At 46.7% G+C, this 21,181-nt stretch overlaps 3 protein-coding genes across 4 annotated transcripts; 1 reads left to right on the top strand and 2 right to left on the bottom strand.

Annotated features, from left to right (window-relative positions):
• Positions 1-3,940: 3,940 nt before the first annotated feature.
• LOC128301874 (uncharacterized) lies at positions 3,941-11,568 on the bottom strand. Its single transcript, XM_053038539.1, has 6 exons — positions 10,733-11,568; positions 9,425-9,534; positions 9,206-9,338; positions 8,920-9,121; positions 8,620-8,838; positions 3,941-7,671 (listed from the first exon to the last, which is right to left on the bottom strand). The coding sequence occupies exons 1-6, from the start codon at positions 11,344-11,346 to the stop codon at positions 4,636-4,638; spliced, it is 4,314 nt and encodes a 1,437-aa protein (XP_052894499.1). The 5' UTR covers positions 11,347-11,568; the 3' UTR covers positions 3,941-4,635.
• Positions 11,569-13,080: 1,512 nt separating this feature from the next.
• Positions 13,081-14,650, top strand: LOC128304856 (presenilins-associated rhomboid-like protein, mitochondrial). The gene is made up of 5 exons (XM_053042099.1): positions 13,081-13,255; positions 13,334-13,553; positions 13,614-13,911; positions 13,973-14,295; positions 14,365-14,650. The coding sequence occupies exons 1-5, from the start codon at positions 13,206-13,208 to the stop codon at positions 14,554-14,556; spliced, it is 1,083 nt and encodes a 360-aa protein (XP_052898059.1). The 5' UTR covers positions 13,081-13,205; the 3' UTR covers positions 14,557-14,650.
• On the bottom strand, positions 14,594-15,741 carry LOC128304865 (S-formylglutathione hydrolase). Of its 2 annotated transcripts, none has more exons than XM_053042116.1 (2): positions 15,626-15,741; positions 14,594-15,547 (listed from the first exon to the last, which is right to left on the bottom strand). In XM_053042116.1, exon 2 carries the CDS (start codon positions 15,543-15,545, stop codon positions 14,694-14,696), a length of 852 nt encoding a protein of 283 aa, XP_052898076.1. In that variant the 5' UTR covers positions 15,546-15,547; positions 15,626-15,741; the 3' UTR covers positions 14,594-14,693. The 2 variants fall into 2 exon arrangements, with proteins under 2 accessions (XP_052898076.1, XP_052898068.1); XM_053042108.1 differs by having other exon boundaries at positions 15,622-15,731.
• Between the last annotated feature and the right edge of the window lie 5,440 nt (positions 15,742-21,181).

Genomic DNA, 21,181 nt, shown 5'->3' with positions numbered 1-21,181 from the left:
TCCTTTCCTTGCGTATCCTAATATGCACGTGCAGCACAGCGCGTTGGCGGAGGAGTAGTAGGTAATGGGCAAGATTTTTGCCCGTACAGCTCGCGCATCACCCCACCCCGGTACAATATAAAACTAAAGCATTAAAGGGGGAAGGATCATCCTGTTGTGGTCGACCACCTTCCACTGGCTGGCTGGAGAACGGAAACCAGTTTCGTTGCACAATGACGGTGCGACCGTTTCGGTTTGGCCCATTTTGTTTCGCCCCCTCTTAGGCACCCTTCGGGTGACTTTCTCTCGCCGGTGAATGGCATACTACAAACGTTAAGGGTAGCTACTTATACACACATACACACATCGATTTGTAGAGTAATATATCGTGCCGGGCGGACACGTGCGATTGTACCTAGTAAATCGACACAACAGGCGTGTGTGGGATTTTAAATCCTTTTGTTTTTTTTTTGTTTTTTTCTCCAACCCGGTTCCGCACCCGGACATTCCGTAGTGTACCGCAGCCTGCGCTCTCTGGTGGGATTTCGAATCATCATGATTAGTTGGTATACTGTTTACGATTTCCAGTGTCATTTCGCTATGTACTAATGTGCAACTTTTGCACCAGTTCTTGTGTGTGTGTGTGTGTGTGTGTGAGTGTGTTAACAACGAAAAATAAACATTACTCAGAAGCACCACGCTCGAAAGGGGATTTGTTTTACGCCCTAAATCGTACAACAACGTTCAAATTTTCTTGTCGTCCTAAAGATTTCTTCCTAATTCTTTTGTTTCATAATTGGTTTTTAGCACTTGATTTTTTAATAATTGGTTTCACCGTTTTTCACCACCCTCACACTTTCGTTAAATTTTGCCTATTCATTGTAAATAATTTTGGTCCGAGATGTGTAAACCTTTCGTTTTGTTTTGTTTTTGTTTGTTGGTTGTTTTTTTTTTGTTTTACTTTTGATTCATATTTGTGCAACTGGTTCCTTGCTTCTATCGCTCCTATCTATATCGCCAAAAGCTCGTTTCGTGCGTGTGTGTTTTTTTTGTTTGGTGTGTATGTTAGAATTTTTACAGACAGATTTTCCTTCGGCACTAGCTTTGCCACCCGTTTGCACCCTCCCGACCTGACAATATATAGCGCTCGCAGCTTTACGCCGATAGATTTCCACGTGCCCGCCGCTTTATCGTGCTGTGTGTGCGCCGAGATTGCGATGGAACAGGACAAACAGGAGAATGTGGTTGTTTTTACAATAGTTTACCCGATCTTTATCACACTGGGTTTTTGGGGGTTGGCACTGGGAAAGAGAACGGAAGCTTCGCAACCGACCGTTTTATCATGTTTCTTTAAGTCGGCCAATACTCACATTAACATGCGGCAAGTAGACAAACGCCATCGCGTAGGAAATTGACGCGATTGACTATAAATTATGAATTAATAACGTAACAGTGTAGGGGGTTGGGCAGAAGTAGGAAAAAAACAGATAGTGCCGAACCCGTTCCCTGTTCCGCATTACGTCCAAGCGGGATGCAAACTTATTCCGCGTTGGTTCTGTTACCAGGCGGGAAGTGCACGCTGGCAAAACATACTCCAACCCCGGCAGGTGCATTTACATAACGCTTCCGATAGTGGAGCTTCCCGGGGCTCGTCTAGGGATGGATTATGCACCTTTCCATCCGATTGCACCAGACGCGGTGTACTTCTGGTTTCCGATCTTGCGGGTGCCAGCAAACGAACCATTGACGTGCGGACACCGCACCATGACGCGATCGTGGAATCGATAGTAATAGTTATAAATTAAACACATCGTACGATGTCTAACACCTGTGCATTAGATGATGAATTGCACACACCTCCTGTGTGACGCGCGCACGTTGCATATTCCCTCACACACATACAAAATGCAGCAGATATGCCGTCGGAATCGTTGATGGTAGTGTTTTGTTTGCGTATATCGGGGATAACTCTTCGTCATGCTTCGTCGCTAAAAGGGCTCCTTGCTTGTGTTCTCAGCACCCCCACTATACACAATACATGCGACGCCCGTCATCTTCTAGCTCGGTCGCAGTTTAGAGATTCGTTACACAACTGGTGCGGGATCCCGCGCCCGCCTGTCACGCTCCGGAACTGCAATATGGTTGGTGCATAAGTGTGTGCGACCGGCAAAGTCGATGAACTTGCGATACCGTTCAAGGGCAGGGTCTTTTCTCTCTCTCTCTCCCCCTGTCTGTTGCATCATCCTGCCGTGCCGAGTTTCGTTCACTCGCCAGTGGATGCACATCGGACTCCGTCCACCCCGGTGGAAATGCACCCAATGTGGGATTGTGATGTGGAGAGTGTTTGCGTTAGTCCACTATGAACTAAGCTCTGAAAGATGACAAACTAGTGCAGGTGAGTTGGAAGCGTAACGCTATCACTTTACAGTCGCTATGATATCATATCAACTCCAATTCATTGATCATTTTGTTCGATCGTTTCGGGAAGGTGGAATACCTGTACACATCACTATCGCCACAGGCGCACACAAATGTTGACGCACGTGAGCTAACCAAGCGAACAAGTTTCCTTTAATCTGTCTAAGCGTCTGGTGTACATTCCATCGAAAAAGGGCTTCTTACGCTTACTGCAAGAGCGTTCATACTACACAACACAAAAAAGGAGATAAGCGCTACTTCAACAACATCGCGCACCACTTGCCACATTGAGTGCGAAAGTTTTCCACGTTACATACGTATTGGGTGATCGTGCCGCACCAGAAGTCTAGCCAGGTTCACGCAATACACGGGAATTCATTGAATTGGCAATAGTTTCTTATCAGTTTAGTAGTTTGCACGCTTCCTCTTGTATCGATGCAACGCTGCAAACGGCCACAATGTATGGCTGAACGATAAGCGACCCGTCCTGTGGACCTTTGCCAACTTGCAGCCAAACAAAATAGCAACCCATTTATGGTTCTGGCTTGAATAGCGATTATTTATTGTTGGGTTGGAGTGCGGGAATTCATCAAGTGTGTCTTTTCACTTTCTGGTGACTCACTAGTGTCATACGTAGGTGGGAAATTACCGTGGCAGAACATAAGGCTCAGCTTTCCCATATGATCACAAACGATCGCGCGTATCAAACTGCGCAAAAATGGGCTTCGTTCGAGTTCTGTATTTTTCTCCGCTTCCTTTCACACAAGCCGCAACACTGTAAACCGTTTCGGGCCGATTAACAGCTGGCACGTGTATACGACCCATGCATCGGTAAAGGACCCATGACATATCCAACTGTCCGACATAAATCAACGCCGGCCGGGACGGGATCGAGAGGATCGTGTGCATGAGAGAGATTGAGAATGGTGGTGAGAATTATTGATTTTTCCACCGCTAATTTACATGCAAAGTGACCGCGCACACTTGCAAGCGACGGTAGGGAACGACTCTCGATTGGTTTGGAATGTTTTGTAGCAATGGACAAAGGGAAATGATTGCAATACCAGTAAATGGCGTTGTGTAAACTTGTTGGCATTCCTTCGGGCTGCTATTTGCTGATCGAACTTTACATCGAATTTGCTTTACAAGCGTCAAAAGATGTTTCGACATATAATTTAAAAAGTCCTGATCCATTACAAAGGAACTAGTTTGAAATTAATAGAACAACAAACTCACAATCGTCGCTGTAGAATGATTAAAAATAGTTAACAAACGCGCGCACCGTAAATTGGTTCTTGGCATAAAATAATTGTTTTCCGTACTGATTCAACGTTCGCTGCTCGATACGCCATCCCACACCAATTGGGGCCCTTGCTGAAAAATCTTGCAATGTCCAAAACACCCACTCGACGTGTACCGTTCTACCTTTCAAATTTCTCTTTCTGTGCAAAGAAAATGGCAAGGGAAACCCACATTAACCAGAGAGAAATATTGTAAACTGGTAAACCTAATTTGTTCTCCCCGCATTACAGTTGTCCTGTCCTTTAGCATTGATCCCGGGGTTCCGAATTTCCACCCCTTTTGCCATGAAAAGCTTGTACCAGAGCCGGCCGGCAGAACCACATACACTCAAGCACGCAATGATGCGGTGCGCAAGTGTGGAAAGTGTGCCTGTGCACTATTTCAAGGCCAATGTCACAACGGCGACGGCGTGATGTGTGCATCCGGGCACGTGTGTGTATGTGTGTGTGTGTGCGGTTGGGAGAATGTACGGTGCCTGCGTTGCCGAACCACCCCCCGACCCCCGGCGTACCACTTCCGATGATGCTGCACCGTCGTAGTTGCGAGTAAATGCACCACCTCCCAAGCTAAATAGCACTCATTGAGTGGGTTGATGGGTTGAGTGCATTAATGGTAGCTCCCTTCCTACCCGCGCGCGGCATTAGCGAAAAAAAAGGGAAGGGACGAGACCCATATACATCCACCGCAACTGCCCTCCGCGGTTCCCCTCCACCATCCACCATCCTCCCTCGGGTCTACGATCGAAGGGTAATGAACGATCGGCCACTATGTACGACGCATATACAGACACACGCGGTACAACAATCTCGACCAGCAGTTGATGGTGGCACGTGGTGAATAAATTACCAAACAAATAAAACCGTCCGACCTAACCACATTGTAGCTACAATGTTGCTTCCTGGGTGGAGAGGAAAATCGCTTCACCGCTGTACGATTCTACAGATTCCGCAAGAGGTCGGAATTAATCATCGATTCCGCCATGCTGTCCAGCTCGTTCGAAAGGCCCTCGATGCCGTCGGAAAGCACACTGGCCAGATCGGCCGACGGTGGTGCGATCGGGTCCGCCGTCGCAGCGGATGTGGAATGAACCGTGCACGGACCGCCACCGCTACCGGTCGGATGGGATGCGGCAAGCTCACCGGCAACATTACCACCCGCAATCGAATCCGGTCCTTTGGTGGACATTGCAAGCGCTCCGGTAATACCGCCGGTTGGTGTACCGCTGGAACCACCGCCACCGGTTACCGGCGAATAGAACGAAGCGGCAGATGATTTGCTGCGATCGACGGAGTTCCCATTGATGAGAAAATCGCGCGACGTTTCCGGGCTGTACTGGAACATCGATTCACCCTGGCAGCTGCTCTCGTTCAGTGCGATTGGTGTCGAGGGAACCGATTTGGGTAGCTCGAACATGGAACGGGTCGCTACCATACCGAGACCATCGGGACCCATCGGACCGATGCAGCCGCCGGCATTGGCGGTTGAGCTGTTCGCCCTAAACCCACCGAGATGCGGCAGTGGCGTTGAAGGAACGGAACGCGAAACGATGTTATAGTTGGCGGAACGTGTAAAAAACCCACCATCTTCCTGTTGCTGTTGCAGCTGCTCCGGGAGCAAATCGGGCATGGTTAGTTCCGATTCTTCGATCTTCACCGCAGCCGTCAGTTGGCTCGATTGTTCGTTTAGCATGTCCAGAATGTTACCGGTATCGGTAAAATCATCGTACTCCGACGGGACGGGCGTTTGTGAGACGGACGTATAGTTGGAGTTGCAGTATGGGTCGTAGTTTGGAATCAAGGGTACACTGCTGGATCGAGACTCGAGTGATGATACCGGCCCATTATGGCCACCTCCCGCACCGGAGTTGGTCGATGTAAAGCTACCGTGCGGATTGCAGATCGGTTGGAAAGTAGTCGGCATGGACGAGATGCCGCAGTTTATACCACTCATCGCACCAAACCGGTACGGTTGCATCATCGAAGGACTCGGCGGTGCCGATGCGGGAAGTTCATTCTTTATATATCCGCTCAGGTAAGATCGTTGCGGATGCTGTTGCTGCGACTGACTGTGTTGACCGTATGGTCCGCCGGTGAGTGGCATCTGTTGCTGGTGGTGTCCGGGCTGATTGTTAAACTTGTTCTCTGCCAAGTTCAACGTCAGTCCGTTCGATGGTTTGTGAGCTTTCCGGTGGATCGGTGTACTACGTGGGCTTACGAACGGACTGGCTGTGGGTGTGTGGTTTATGTTACCGCTTCCCGCCAGCTGTTTGCTGCCCGAACCGACACGCGGTTGCTCGGAGATTGGTACGAAGCTAAAGTTCTTGCGCCGAGCCGTTGGACTTTGCAGTGTTTGCGCTGCCTGACTGCCGCTGAGTGCCACCGTACCGTTCATTTGATTCGTTCCATAATTTTGAGCATTCATTTCACCCTCATGGCTGTTGCTTCCAGCGGAGTGCTTGTGCTGCTGCCGTTGATGCTGTGCCGGTGCAAGTACGGTCGTGGAGGTTGCTGTCGATGAATGATCGCCAGGGGTGGTGTTATGGCGCTGAGACAGCGCGGCCAAGGAAGCAGCAGCCGATCCCGGCTGCAATCCCATACTTCCACCCGACTGATGGCCTTGGTTCAGCGTACCCGGTGCAGATTCGTACGCCGCCAGATGCGTCTCAAGCGCTTGTTGCATTTGTTGCTGCTGCTGCTGTTGCTGTTGCTGCAACATCTGCTGCTGTTTGTTCTGGTTGCTCTGGTTCTTTTCGAGAATCATGCGTATCTGGAACAGCTTTTCATCGTCATCGAACAAACCGGTGCCGAAGCTGGCCGAAGAAGGTCCATCGTTATCGACCGAAGCGTTAAGTTGCTGTTGCGCTGTCCCACCGGCACCATGCTCCTCTGGGAAGTACTTCAACAGCTCTTGGTCCTGGTCCTGGGAGTTTTCCTCCTCACAGTTCAGATAACCGTCGAGCGCGTTCTTGTCCATGTTGCAAATACTGATGACCCGTTCGCGCGGTATGATAAACTCATCCTGGGTCGTCGGGTCTTGCGTTTCGATGAGTATTAGATTGCCCTGTTCGTCGTACCGGGGCGCACTGTTGTTTTGCGCTTCGAGCGAACGCTGCTGCCGTTGCTGGAGCAGCTTTAGGCGCTTCTGTCTACCGGCAAACGCGACACTGTTCGCAAGCTGCCGTTTCTGCACACTGGTCGGCCGGTTGGGAAAGAACAGCGATGACTGTGGATGACCGCCGGATGGCTGCGGATGTTGCTGCAGCTGCATTTGCTGCTGTGCTTGCTGCTGTTGTTGGACGGCCTTCAGCTGTTGCGCCTGGCGAACCTTTTTGCAGTACACATTCTGAAGAAATTGTTGATCCTGCGGGCTGCGCATTCCGCCCTCTAGCAGACGCTGTTGGATCAACTGTTGTTGCTGCTGCACATGTTGCGGTGGGTGAGTGCCGTGGGCGATTGCCGATGGTACACCGGTCGCTGACGGTGGAAGAAACCCGCTGGACGCTACCGCCATCATCAGGTCTTTGTTCAACGACTCCAAGACACCATTACTAGTATCACAGTTGAGATTTGTACTTTGATGCTGCTGTTGTTGTTGCTGCTGCTGCTGCTGCTGCTGTTGCTGACGTTGCAGTAGCATCATTTTGCCGCTCCCGATGACGGCCGTGGTCGTATTGTTGTTGTCCTCATCGAGATAATCCTGCTGCTCACGCTTAATCATGTGCTGAAGTAGCTGATTTGTCGCCGCCCCCGGGGCAGTTCCGTTACAGGAAGCGACCATCGTTGTGGTGTGTTGCTGTGGCGGTGTTTGTTTTGTACTTACGGTTCTTGGTTGAGTTTCGACCGCACCGAACGCTCCCATCGGCTTTGATTTGCTGCTGTCCGGGGTGCTGGTATTTCGGGACTCTGGTCCATCGCCAATGCTTGTAGACAGTGTCTTCCTGCGCTTCTTGCGGCGTTTCTTCATCGCTACGGCCTGAAGAAGTTTGAATATTGAGTGGGTTTAGGGAGAAAAACAAAAAAAAAAGAAAAGAAACGCAACAAAAGGAAAAACAGTAAGAAGGAGTAACTCCGATAACATATATGGAATAAGGTAAAACATCATTTAAATCGTTCAATGGAGATCGTTTTGCAAATCAGTACCCCTGGGGACCTGTGATCAGGTTGACTTTACAGCTTAATCGGAAATTCTTCACACATTTTACAAGCATGATTTTTATATTGATTTGATGTTGTTTTGTAGGTAAAATATAGTGAAACATTTTGAATCAAAAATAACTTTTCGTACCTTGAACGTTTGCTATGTTGCTTGCATTAGACAAGCATTATATTAAACTATCTTTGTTCAAAAAATTTTGACAGTTTAGTTTACTAATGGTTTTTTACGAAATGCAGAACCCTGTAGGAAAATCCATCGTTGGTATATTTTTTAGTAAATACTTTGGATTGAGCAAAATAGCAAAAGGAAACGCTACTCATTCAATGTATGAGATAGTTTTTTCAGTAAAAAATCTTAAAATGTCCTTTTTTCCCTGTCTAAATGATTATTTCCCCTACAGGCTCATCTGATTCACTCTATCTTTTGCGGCCTTTTTTTGCTCGATTTCCGTAACAGCTGAGGATGGTGCGCACTTGAAACGGAGTCACGTTTCAGTGCGCGTGCTTCGCGTTTGCCACGTCGCTGTCACAAACTGCCTCATGCTGCCAATGTTCATGCGAATCAACAGTTGGATGCGCTCGTAAGGGCTAACCCACACCAAGCTTAAGATTGTCATCGCACGCTTTGCAAACGAAGTGGGAGAGCTTTGCCCGATAAGACCAACCTTCGCTTCCCAGAAACCCATGCTTTCCTTGCTGCTGCCTGCTTCTAATATGGAATATGCTGCATCTCCCCTTGATAGTCACATCTCGTGAGTATACTTACGGATAGCTTTCGCTTTTCCTTCATCTCGCGCTGAAGAATCTTCTTGTGCAGCTGCTGCCGGCTGCCAATGCCGGACGGTGTGTTCAGGTTGTTCTTCGCGATGAAGCTGGCCAGCTCGCTGATCGTGCCAAAGCATGACGGTAGCATCGCTTCGGCCCAAGCCTTTACCACCTTCCAGGAGTCTTCCTCACTAAAGCTTTGGCCCTCGTTAGACTGCTTCTGTATGTAACGTGAACGACGGAGAACATTTACAGCTTGCGGCAGATGGAAAGGTTGTAATAGGAAAAGGCCATATCTTACATCTATTGAGCCGGCTGCGCAGGTGAGATCAGGAAGCTTCGGGATGGGAAGTTTTGTGGCCTTGCGCATCGCAGCGTAACAGTATCTGGAATGTCCTCTCGTGCCAAGCCGTCTCGGCCGGATGCCGGGAAAAACCTGCTTCATCACCTTGCCGAAATCCGCCGTGGAAAGGGGCTTTATGTTGATCCGGGCGCAGTATGATCTGTTCGGTGGGGCGTTAGTGAGTTAAGTTAGTAATTGTTTGCGTGCGTATGTAACGATCGCTTGCTGCACATGGCACACTTACACATAATCTTCGTACACTTCCTGCTTCGGAATTGACACATTCGGGTCGTGCTCTAGATGCGACCGGACCCAGTTGATCGTGTGATTAATCTCTAGCCGCGTCCCGAGCGGGTTTTGTGACTGACGCAAAGGATCTACGACACAAAACAATTGCGGGGGAAAATGTATTACGGGAGATGAGGGTTTATGAGGTATAAATAGGGTTTTATCGCAAACATACCTGTTTCCGGATAACCGCCAGGCATGCGAAGGTACAGCAGCAATCGTTCCGGTGGCCGAAGGGTCGATATTTTCTCCAATATTTCCACAATCTGTTTCTTCGTGGTGTCACTGCAAAACATACAAAGCAAATAAAGATATCAATCTAGCAGCTGAATGTGTTTGCTAAAATCAGACAACAAAACATGATTGATGACGTTTGGAACGGTTAATTAGCGGTGCGATATGACCCGGGGGAGCATCAACCGGATAGGGGTGACTATAACCAGTTTGGCAGCATGCCCATATAGTTTAACTTTTTTTTGCTTAGAATTTATGACCACGGATACTGATCATACTTAAGAAGATCAGATCAATTTGACCTGCGTGCGACTTCATCGTTTTCGGAAAGGTATGAAAATAAGCAGCCTGCTAATTTGCGATGAAACATCAATCAAAGAAGGCGCTTTTTGGGTGAGATAAAAGAGTCATTCAAGGGTTCACTAATGGTGCGAATTGGCAGCAATTAGTACATTGCGTTTGATCTGTTATTCGCAATATTGTGCGCGAGAAACGTTTATTGATCATCTACAAATTTCGTAAGAGTCTCATAAACGAGGATGTAAACACGCGACGCAGCGTTTCAAAATATGGTTCTCGTCGCATCATCTATAGAGCATTCCCCTCGGAGACGATAGTGTAGCAGAATGCCATGAAGGAGAAAGGTGAGCCAACATGGAACCACATTCACAATAAAACAAATAATCCCCGTCCCGAATGGGGCGAAACACACACATACAAGGAAGAAGAAGACGAAGCAAAAGAAGGCAAAAATGGCAAGCCAAAACAGAGTGTGGGCTCAAGCTGGAATCAAAATCAAACGATAAGGTACGCGGGGCCAGATAACGATAATAGCAGTGTCGGGGATGATTTGTTTTTCTTCTTCGGGGATGATGGGGACTCGCCATACCCCACTGTCCGCATCTGTTCCCCTACCTTTCCCCCCAAAATTGAATGATGGGAATAATGGGTGAGTTTCTCTGGGGGGTTGGTGAGTGTTATTCTCTGCGCCATCTTGCTGTTTTTCACGTCCCGCAAGAGTTTCATCGAGTGTGCATTGGTGTGATCAGTTCAAGCTGTTCGGTGCGCATGCCATGTCCGACTGCTTTACGCAGGTTTGAACCAGCGAAAACAGACAGGCTTGCTAAGTTTCAATTTGAAGACCTACGGATTATCCAAGGAAGGCCCATGAAACTGGGTCTTCTAACAGCGCACCTAAGGATAATCTCACAGAGCAGAAGTTCTATAATGAAAAGAGGGACATAGGTACCTGATGGATTTTTCGAATATTTGCTGTATCTGCTGTTCGCGATCACGATCGCCAAGGGCGGTCGCATTGTGACACCCGGAACTAGCCAGCATCGCCTTCATCGCTGCAACGCTCGGATCGTGTTCTACGCTCAGGTCCAGATCCATCTCGGTACCGCCCGTTGCCGGTGGGTGGGATGCTGAACCGGTGGTGGTGCCGGTCAGTTCATAGCTGGCATTGAGCTTGCCCAGCTTCAGCTTGTTAACAGCCATTTGGGTGAGAAAATCGGTGCCACTGCCGGCAGTTGTGGATGATGACACGGTACCGGTCCCGGGTGAAGCGACCGTCAGCTGTGACGTGTGCATTGGAGTGCAGGTGCCGGTACCTAGTGCACCCGATGAGACCGGCGTTGACGAGCTAACGGAGTGCAGGGACGACGTGGATGACGATGAGGACGACGATGGTGATGGGGTGGGTTGCTGCTGTGGTGGTAGTAGTGCTGGTACTTTTCCATAGCCTGCTGCTGCTACACTGACAGCTGTGGTGCCACCGAAGATAGCCGAAGTGCCAAGGTTCGACGGCAAACCGACCGGGAGCGTTTGTTTCCACGGTTGGAACGAATTGGTCTGAGACATTTCCTACCGTGGCCTGCACCTTCACCCGTATGCTTGCGGGGCCCCAAAAGGAAGAGACCACCAGACCACTCTTACTTATGGCCACATACACACACCCGCGCGCACACACAGGGGGACACAAATATGAACGCACGAAACACACTCTATAGCACTCTGCACACTTGTTTCACTATTAACCTTCACTGATCGAAGTAGGACACACAATGGCCACTGTTATGGGTGGGTGGGTGATTGGGGATACCAAAAAACTTGATCCGAATCAAAGCTCTAGCGAATGTGGAAAGACACTGAATTCACGGGAGGCAACACAAAAAGGGGGTGAACTAAAGCCCAATGCCAGCCCGTAGTAGAGAGGCACTTCTTTTTCACCAAATGCTTTAACAACCTTTTTTCCTTTTGCTTATTTCTGGTTGGTTGTAATGTGGCAATGCGGGAGAACCACAAGCGAGAAATAAAACTATTTTTTCTTCTTCATATCACTGCCCTAGTGGTATCACACGTATACGCTCACACAGGATGCACGTATGCACTTGTATTGCACCCCGTACTTGATAGAATCAGCTGGATCCAGCCACATCTCACTGAACAATTACATGTTGGCTTGTGGCCCTTTTGCTTCCCATCCTTGCAGGGCCCACCCCCAACAGCTTCAGTGTGAGATGGTCGAATGCCAATTATTTTGGAAGCACTCACGCACACGCGAAACAAAAAACAACAACCCTGCAATTTGGTAGCCAGAAAAATTGATAGTGACACAGCGGTACGCGTTTAGACGGTGCGTCTCCGGAAGAGCTTTCGGCCGGCCGTGGACCACCACTGGGAGTTGCGAGATTTCCTGTGCACGATTTGCATTCGGCCGTGATGCGTGAGAGGTGGGTTGCTTGTCGATGTACGCAGAAAATGGTTGTAGCTTGCGAAGGAAGAAACGCACAGATATACAGCGACCCTCACAGGCTCGATTTTGGAAGGATAGAGCGATCGAAAACAGGTTGCGATAGCGTATGGGCCCGCACTAGAAGGCACTGGAACAAAACATTTCCGACTTTTTCTCGCACCGTGCACTCTGCTTGCAGAATCCGAAAAACGAGAAGTAACTTCGCAAGATCAGCTGCAAAAGGTTGAAACTGTCGATCGGGTCGGGTATGGGCAGAGCGCTGTGTCACGCGAGTTGGGAAGGAACAATAGAAGAAAAATTTGACATAAGGCAACCAGAGCAGCTATTTATTTTTGATGAAATTCGCCCAAAAATTTAGTACTTTTTGTATATAATACTTGGCTTGTGCTTTGATATGGCTACTTAGACAGAAAAACTTCTTAGTAATTCAGGAATACACAATGTTGGCTGAATTTTCAATTCAGATAGCTGTCAAATAGTTCGACAAACATGGCAATCTGTTGAAAACTATGGTCTAACCTGGTCTATGTAGCTGTCAAATATGGAACGACAAAGAAATGTACAGGAGATTGGAGCGAAATGCACCCCTTGAGAGAATTTTATTGCTAGCGAAATTGATACACAATTTAGAAAATGCTTACCTGGAGTTAGCAATTTACTTAACCTAGTATGTGCAAAAAACACGAAGAACATGTGCTGATTGTATTGAAGTGAAATGTTCTTCAAATTGCAATCCTTGGATCCTTGCTGTGAAGAATGTTTCCTAGCTGTCATCGATACCCGTCTGCGATTGACAACTGGTTTAATCAGCTGTTACGCTGTCAACAATGAAATCAAAACACACACCAAAAACAGTGAAAACTTGTGTAATACGAAACGCCTCAATTTACATGCAAATATCGCAATACGCGAAAATGTTATGCCGTTAGCGTGAGTGAAAAGAATTTTAAGCGAAAAATTCAACATGGCCCTACGATTTGTGCTAAATTGTCAGCAGATTCCAGCCGTATACCGGTGAGTGGCAATCAATGCAACCACATTCAAAAACCGCTCTTGAACTAACCGACCCCTGTTGTGTTCCTATTACTACAGGTATAGTACCGTATTTCATCATCCACGAAAAATTTTAAGCAATATTGGCAGCGATCGACAGCTAACGGTACTGCGATACACGAGAAATGCGCGAAACACTCGGGCGGAATCGTTTACCCCACGGCAAACGATTGTACCTACGGAAGTGCAAGGGACTGCGATCGAATCGGGGTACATTGATCCATCGAAAATATGGCGATCATTGCTCTTTACTGCTGCGGTAATTAATCTTCCTGTACCTGTTAGTCGTTACTCTAACCAATGTTCTTCATCCTTCCAGTTCTCAACGGGAAGTTTCATTGGAGTTTCTATCTGGGAGTACGAAACGATACGATCGCGTGCAATGAAAGCACTGCGAAGCAAACTAAGCGTCAATTGGTTCAAGGACCGGATGAAGCACAACCGTCAGGAGATGGAACAGTGGCGAAAAGATTTGACCGGTTGGTGGAACAAACTGTCCCCCGGAGAACGGATATTTGCTCCGATTTGCGCGCTAAACGTGATCGTTTACGGTCTGTGGCGGATACCGAGCCTTGCGCCAACGATGGTGAAGTATTTTGCCTCGAATCCAGCAGCAAGTAAGTAATGCCGTGACGGCATGTTTGCTCAATTTGCTAACAATAGTTTGCTACCTTTCAGAAGCGGTTTGTTGGCCCATGTTTTTGTCTACCTTTAGCCATTATTCATTGTTCCACATAATGGCGAACATGTACGTATTGCACAGCTTTTCACATGCAGCCGTGGCCACCCTGGGACGGGAACAGTTCCTGGGCGTTTATCTGAGTGCCGGCGTGATCGCTTCGTTTGCTAGCCATGTCTTCAAAACGGTGGCAAGACAGCCGGGACTTTCGCTCGGTGCTTCCGGTGCAATCATGGGAATTCTTGCGTACGTATGCTCTCAGTATCCAGACACGCAGCTTAGTATATTGTTCCTGCCGATGTACACATTCTCAGCCGGTGCCGTAAGTTTTCGCTATGGGACTTTACTTCTTTATAAAACCAGCTTTGAACAAGATATTCTTCTTCCTTAGGCAATTAAAGTAACTATGGGCATCGATTTAGCGGGTGTTTTGCTGGGTTGGAAGATTTTTGACCATGCGGCACATCTGGGCGGTGCACTGTTCGGTCTGTTTTGGTGTTATATCGGCAGCCAGAACGTGTGGCCACTGCGTGAGCACCTTATCGGTTACTGGCACGAGATGAGAGGCCCGCCGAAGAAATGACCCTTAAGAACACCGTTGGACGAAAGCGATGTACCGAAAGAGGAATAAAATTCAAACATTTATTGCTTCATCAATCATATTGATTTGCCGCACGTGAAGACGAGTGTTTACAAAAAAAGGCCATTAAAGCGCATCTCCTACTGCAGGTGTCGCGCATGATAAGCGATATGGTCCCCGATAAAGGAGGCAACGTAGAAATAGCTGTGATCATATCCATCGCGCATGTTCAGTACACACGGCACCTGTGCTGCACGGCAAGCATCGACCAGATTTTGAGGGTTAAGCTGTCCATCCTTCAGAAAGCTATCTTCCGATCCCTGATCCAGGTATAGCTCCAACGGTGGACCATTGTAGCTAGCCACAAGCTCAGTAGCGTCCCAGTTTTTCCACTCTGCTTCTTTTTCCTCCCCAAGATAGCCACTGAAAATTTTCTGACCCCACGGACACTTGGTAGGATTGCTGATAGCTGCGAATGCCGACACCGATTTGTACAAGCCCGGGTTTTTGAGCGCACAAATCAACGCACCGTGTCCACCCATGCTGTGACCAGCGATGCTCATTTTGTTCACCACCGTTGGGAAGTTGTTGTTAACTACATCGATCAGTTCCTGCGTGACGTAGCTAAACATCCGATAGTGCTTGCTCCAGGGATCCTTCGTTGCATCGATGTAGAACCCGGCACCGGAACCGAAATCCCACGAATCATCCTCACCCGGAATATTAACGTTGCGCGGTGAAGTGTCCGGACAGACGATGATTAGATTGTGCTCGGTCGCGTAACGTTGCGCACCGGCTTTTTGAATGAAGTTCGTTTCGTTGCAGGTTAGCCCCGAAAGCCAGTAAAGCACCGGCAGCCGACGGTCATCAGCAGTTGGGGGCAGAAACACGGCAAATTTCATTTCGCACGCCAGTTCCTTCGATTGGTGCGAGTATATCTTTTGCAATCCGCCAAAGCATTTGGAAGATGAGATAAGCGAAATCACCGTCATGGCTACGGATAGGGAGATGGAACAATAATTATCAACCGGTATCGATATGGAAGTGCTAGTGTGGTTGCGCACGTACTTACTGGAATATGGATCGTTCCTTTGCTTTGTGTAGCGAAAAAGGCACCGAAATGATTGGAAAAATGAGGTAATTTTTGAAACACTGTTAAGAAATTTGTAAATGCAAAATCGGTGAGTAAAAAGCGCAATGAAAACGCAATTCGTTATCAACACAGTATGCTGTCAGTAGTGGGCTGTCAAAAGTGCCGGCTCGCATTGACATTTGATTATTGTTCCAAATTTGAATTAGCCGTTTATAACATCGGTGATGATAGTTTTAAAAAAGATTTAATATAAGAGTAGTCTAAGATAAAACATCATGTAACAGGGGTTTACAGTTTATACATCTGACATAACTCGAATGAATTTATAAGAATTGATACCTTAAAAACGTAGGTGTACGAATGTTCACCAACAATCGCCGGTTGGTACGGTGAAAAACAATCGTAAAAGGATTGTCTAAAAACTTGAACCGTTAACAACAAGCTGAATATTTCAATGGCATTTCAACAGAGCCATCCATAAAACTGAGTTACCATCGTGATTGTTTTTTTTTTGGGTTCCCAACCGTTTGAGCAGAAAGTTACCAAATAGCAATCAAACTGTTTCATAGCGAGAATACGCCCCAGTAGCACCAACTGACACGATGCGCAGACTGTATCGTGCTTTGTGTGGCAAAGTTTTCTTAACTGAGTTTATCGACTGAACATGGCAAACCATTGGAAATGAAATGCGACCGTATCGGTTGGCCGTTAGCTGGACTGGGACGCGACTTCTTGGGCGACCCTTTTCGGAAAGTAAACTCTTCAAGATTAAGTGCAAAAGTGCGCCAAGTGTGCGATCGTCTTCACGTTCATGACGACACCGGTTTCGATGATGATTCTTGTGGTAACTTTTTGAATAAATATTTCTCCATCTTTGGCCCCCGGAGCAATTGCATCGGTCGTTCACTAAGGGTCGCGCGGAGAATTGAACGCGGAAAAATTGAACTATAACCACTTTGCGATTTATCCTTTCACACAGAAAGCGACCAGAAGGTGCAGGCGAAATGATGGCAGTTGTCCGAAAGCAAATTGTGTCATAACGATTGGTACTCGGGTTCAATAAAGCAGAACTAATAAAGAAGAAATGAAAGTTCACAAGTGCAGGTCGATTTGAGATGAGAGACCGAGTAATGCAAAGTTGTTTGCGGTATTAGCAGTGCAGTTTTTGCATCATTTTTCCAATAACTATCGATTTTCGGTACAGTTAGCTTACTCAGAACAAGGAATTGAAGGCGTTTCATGAAAATTCCAACGACATTGATTTTGTGTTGTTGGTCGCATTCAAGTGCTCCGGTTTTTCAAAAGCTTTACCACCGTTTAACATGGCGAGGGGTAAATGACAATCCGCACCGGAAAGATATTTCCATTAAACGTTTGCCAATTATAACAAAAACCATTTTATCGTTTGCGTAGCAGTATTTGCGTACTAACGTGGAAAGGTAAAGTGAATTGCCAATCTTCGGTCCGGATTTGCTACCGTGGGAATGGAGTGCATCAGAGCGCCAGGAACATTCTTGCAATTGATGCTAATTAATTGAGTGTTCGTGATTGTTTTATAGCCGTGTCCATAAGGAAAATGAATTTCTTTCCTGTGCCATCGTTAGGAGTGCACTGTTAGTTAATTGCTTCCGGTGCATTGCTCTGCGTGCAGCTCCTGGCACGATGCGAACGGAAGACTACGCGGGATTGCTTAAGAAGCTGTGGGTATCCGTTGAACCATGTTTCCTTTACAGTGGATCGAATGCATTCCTTTGTGCTTTTAAGCGTAGGATTAAAATCGCAAAAAGATTCACGTTGTGTGACATGGTCATGCAAATTGCATAACTTCAAGCGCTTTATTATGTGTAACGCATGCTTATCGTAATGCTGTCGACTAAGCGCCTAGAAGTATGCAATATAAGTGCAGATGTCTTCCAGCAAAAAGAAATTGTCATTTTTTTAGCGGTTTGTTTTTACTAACTCGCGTTTAAAACGGTAAAATAGCTTAATAGCAACCAAATTGTAAGGTAAACCATGAATTTTATTATGAACAGCAGACTGTACGTTATCAAAACAGGGCTCAAATGACTCAAAGCTACCAAGCCCGGTGAAAGAATGTGGATCATCCCGTGCGCAACAAGCAGCAATTCCAACCATTCTAGCTTTCGTTCGCTAATGAATGGTCATTCGCAGGTACGCCGGGAGATACAACCACACTCAGAGCCGGCGTTTGGTTCTTTAATGAATTAGGATTGGCCCCCTGAAGGGATTTTCCCCACGGTGGCTGCTGCTTCACCCGTCCGGCGAAGTTTTGCGCTGATTGCGAGGAATTTTATTCGGTTTCTCATTTGCATTTTAATTGACTCCACATCCGCGGACGTGTTACGTGTGGGAACGACAAAAAAAAAGAAAGACAAGAGTAAAAGGCTCATCATTGTGGTTCGCGGTTTTAGCAATATTCTGCTCTGAGAGAACGGATCCAGCAGGGTTATGTTTGCGAACGGACGCGCGCGTGTGTGGCATGTGAAGTTTGTTGAGTGGTGGACCCCCTGGTGGAAGGTTTGTAGGACAACGGATTTACGCCACTGATTAGCGCGTTGCTGGACGGGTTTTTTAGGACACCTTCGCGTCAACGAGTTTGGTCTACGCATATGTCGACAAATTTAATGTGCCAAGCCGGTTGAAGTTTGCAGACAGGGCGAGATTGGGTAATTATGCCAATTATTGTAAATGGAAATAGGGTAGGTACAGGATGCTTCGTGTTATGCATTGTTTGCAATCCGACGAGCGATTGTTCAGCTAAGGTTCTTTCGATAAATGTACTTAAGAAAACGTAATCCTTTATTTCTTCTTTTCTACTATTATTATTTCACTTTTTAAAAATTATTTTCAATTAACGCTTGCAAATTTAATACACGCAGTGACTCAAGATAAAGCTGGTATCTTATGCCCTGTATAAATCGAGGTATAGACCTTTGCAATCACAAACAGCAGTACGATTATTGAAAATCAGTTTCTGACCGTGAATCACTCTGAGATCATTGAACGTTGATATGGGATTTAGCACGGGTAAATCAAGTGCATAATAAAGTGCTGAATAAACAAACATTTCTCGAGAAATACGCGGAACGGAAGTTTCCTTTACAACATCGTTTATATGTCGCATGGAGGGATCGAATATGAATTTCCACGTAACGATGCACATCCAAAATGGATACTTCTACATTATTTTGAAGAATTACAGTAATATGTTATTTATTTATAATAATAAAATGAAACTATTTTTTATAGTAATAAAATGTATCGTGTTTATGCGACTACTGAAGGCGCTGATTATTCGTGCTCATCGGGACTCGATGGTTGCCGGATTTCCTTTTAGTTTTCCTGTGTGTTTTATTGTTGCAAACTAAAATCCGGATATCCCCGAATCCTGGTAAGTCAAGAACCTCACTATTTGTACAATAGAACGCCGTTTATTCGTGCAGATCGGGAATCACCCCGTACTCAGATAATCGGATTCCGTGGATAACGTCTTTATTTTGTGATATAATGTGAATACATTTTCCAGTTGCAGTTATTTTGGCAAATCTCGTTCATCGACTATCATTTCCGAGTAGCACGGATAATCAGACACCCGGTTGATCGGCACCCGGATAATCGGCGTTCCTCTATATTATGTTAGCTTTTCTTAGCCTTTATATTTAGAAACCATAGTAATCTTCTCAGAACGGGGTTATAAATTAATCGACACATCCCATGGAAACTACTTTTTCGGCGAAGTGCGCTGCGCTTCATCAGGTTTCGAATAAATTGTGCTATCAACAGTGTTAACCTTCACGGTCGTAAACCACCCAACCATCAATGCGAGCAGTGGGAAAAGGTACCCTCGGGCTTGGCTTTTGACTGCGGTACTTTCGGAGGTTAAGATCCTTCTTCGCTGAAAAGGATATCCAGGAAGGGTGGCAGGCATGATATGTGGCCGTTTGCGCTTCATTACACATACGACACGGTTTGCGGTGTCGATGGTCTTACACTCTGCACCAGACCGTAAACCGGTCCCTAAGCAGTTTCGGTTGGCTTTAGTCAGCTTAAACAGGCTCACCGAACGGATTGACGGCGCATGTTGCAACCTTGAGTTGCTCATTCACCTTTTGCCCGGTGTATCTTGGGAGGCTCAAGAAGGTGAATCATTTAACTACGCCAGTGTGGGAAAAAAATAGTGTGCATATGCTCGGCTGTGTACCTCCAAGTACCGTCCTAGTGTACCACCATCGTGCAGAGATCCAAAATGGCGGTGAGGTATTAAATATCGTCACACATCACACCACCGGCACGGGAACGTCCTTCAGACCAAACTGGCGATAAAGAAAAGCGTGCATAATTTTCACCATTACGCTAATGCTTTTATGAGCACTTTGACTCCCGTTTGTGGACGGCGTATTTGCGGCTGCGTTCCAAGGACTCACAAAAGGCGGTGGTTCCACCGGGGAAAAATAGTGTGACCACCAAGCGAAAGAAACTAATGACGTACGTCGGAGGTATACACCTTTACCTACCGGGTAACGTATGTTTCCGGGGTTTTCTAACCGGTGGGAGATCAGTTTAATCGGTAGTTGGGGTAGTCAAGTTCATTCCGGTGACCGAAGGGATAAGGGCAAACGGGAACTGGGGGATGTACTGTACTCCGAATGTGGGGATGTATAGTGTGGTGAGTTGTAGTGCCCAGGGTAAATAATCTGATCTGGCACGATTTTATCTTTCCTCAGCAAGATGAACCACAGGCAGTAACGTAACAGGCGTCAAAGAAGCGAGAAAATGTACCGTGCTAGTAGTGTTGGTACACTGTGTACAGGTACACTCGGCTTTATGAAAAATTTGGTGTTTCTGTGTGTGTGTATGCACTGGGATATGTTGTGTATTTATATAACCTACGGGGGAGTTTTTGTTTTACGACTGCTTTTATCTCGTAGCTCCCGTTTTTTTTACTCCCCCTTATATGTCCCATGCAGCGAGGTATGCAAGCGCTTAAAACATTCATCTGGCTTCAGACGTGGCAGACGATTTACGCTTGATTCGTTTTTACGCGTACACCACTCCCAACACTCAACAGATGCTGACAGAACAACCGCACACAAAGAATGCGAATACAAAAAAAAAAGGCTTGCTACATCGCCAGTACACAACGCCAGTGTCCATCTTGAATGGCGTTCCCATGGTAACCTAGAAATGTTACAAGAACGCGTGTTGTAAACATGGCGCAAGGTTCGCTAACCTAGCGATGGGTTTGAAAACAAGAACACAAGCAAAACCCGCCTTTGTTGGAAAACGTTTCGAACATCCAGTAAAAAAAAAAACTCCATTTGCGGTGGGTTTAAACAATAAAAAACACAAGCCCGTTTGGTACGGTCGAACCGTAATGTTGTTGTGTTTTTTATGACGTTTACGCGTCCGTTTTCTGCTTGATGAGAACTTTTCGCAACAGGCTGCGAATACTTTATTTCGTGCTGTCGAACACGAAACGGAGTTTTGTTGGTTTGTAGTAGGAGAAAAAAAAAT

Source organism: Anopheles moucheti, chromosome 2 (assembly GCF_943734755.1).
Source record: "Anopheles moucheti chromosome 2, idAnoMoucSN_F20_07, whole genome shotgun sequence".
Lineage (NCBI taxonomy): Eukaryota > Metazoa > Arthropoda > Insecta > Diptera > Culicidae > Anopheles > Anopheles moucheti.
This window is presented reverse-complemented; position numbering and strand designations above follow the sequence as displayed.

What these genes read in the sequence shown, in the direction of transcription:
- LOC128301874 (XM_053038539.1), bottom strand. Translation starts at nt 11,346, where the DNA reads ATGTCTCAGACCAATTCGTTCCAACCGTGGAAACAAACGCTCCCGGTC. An exon ending in GAAGTGTACGAAGATTATGT is followed by an intron (nt 9,122 to 9,205) that starts GTAAGTGTGCCA and finishes CCCACCGAACAG; the next exon opens with ATCATACTGCGCCCGGATCA. An exon ending in GCGCAGCCGGCTCAATAGAT is followed by an intron (nt 8,839 to 8,919) that starts GTAAGATATGGC and finishes CGTTACATACAG; the next exon opens with AAGCAGTCTAACGAGGGCCA.
- LOC128304856 (XM_053042099.1), top strand. Translation starts at nt 13,206, where the DNA reads ATGGCCCTACGATTTGTGCTAAATTGTCAGCAGATTCCAGCCGTATAC. An exon ending in CAGATTCCAGCCGTATACCG is followed by an intron (nt 13,256 to 13,333) that starts GTGAGTGGCAAT and finishes CTATTACTACAG; the next exon opens with GTATAGTACCGTATTTCATC. An exon ending in CATTGCTCTTTACTGCTGCG is followed by an intron (nt 13,554 to 13,613) that starts GTAATTAATCTT and finishes TCATCCTTCCAG; the next exon opens with TTCTCAACGGGAAGTTTCAT.
- LOC128304865 (XM_053042116.1), bottom strand. Translation starts at nt 15,545, where the DNA reads ATGACGGTGATTTCGCTTATCTCATCTTCCAAATGCTTTGGCGGATTG.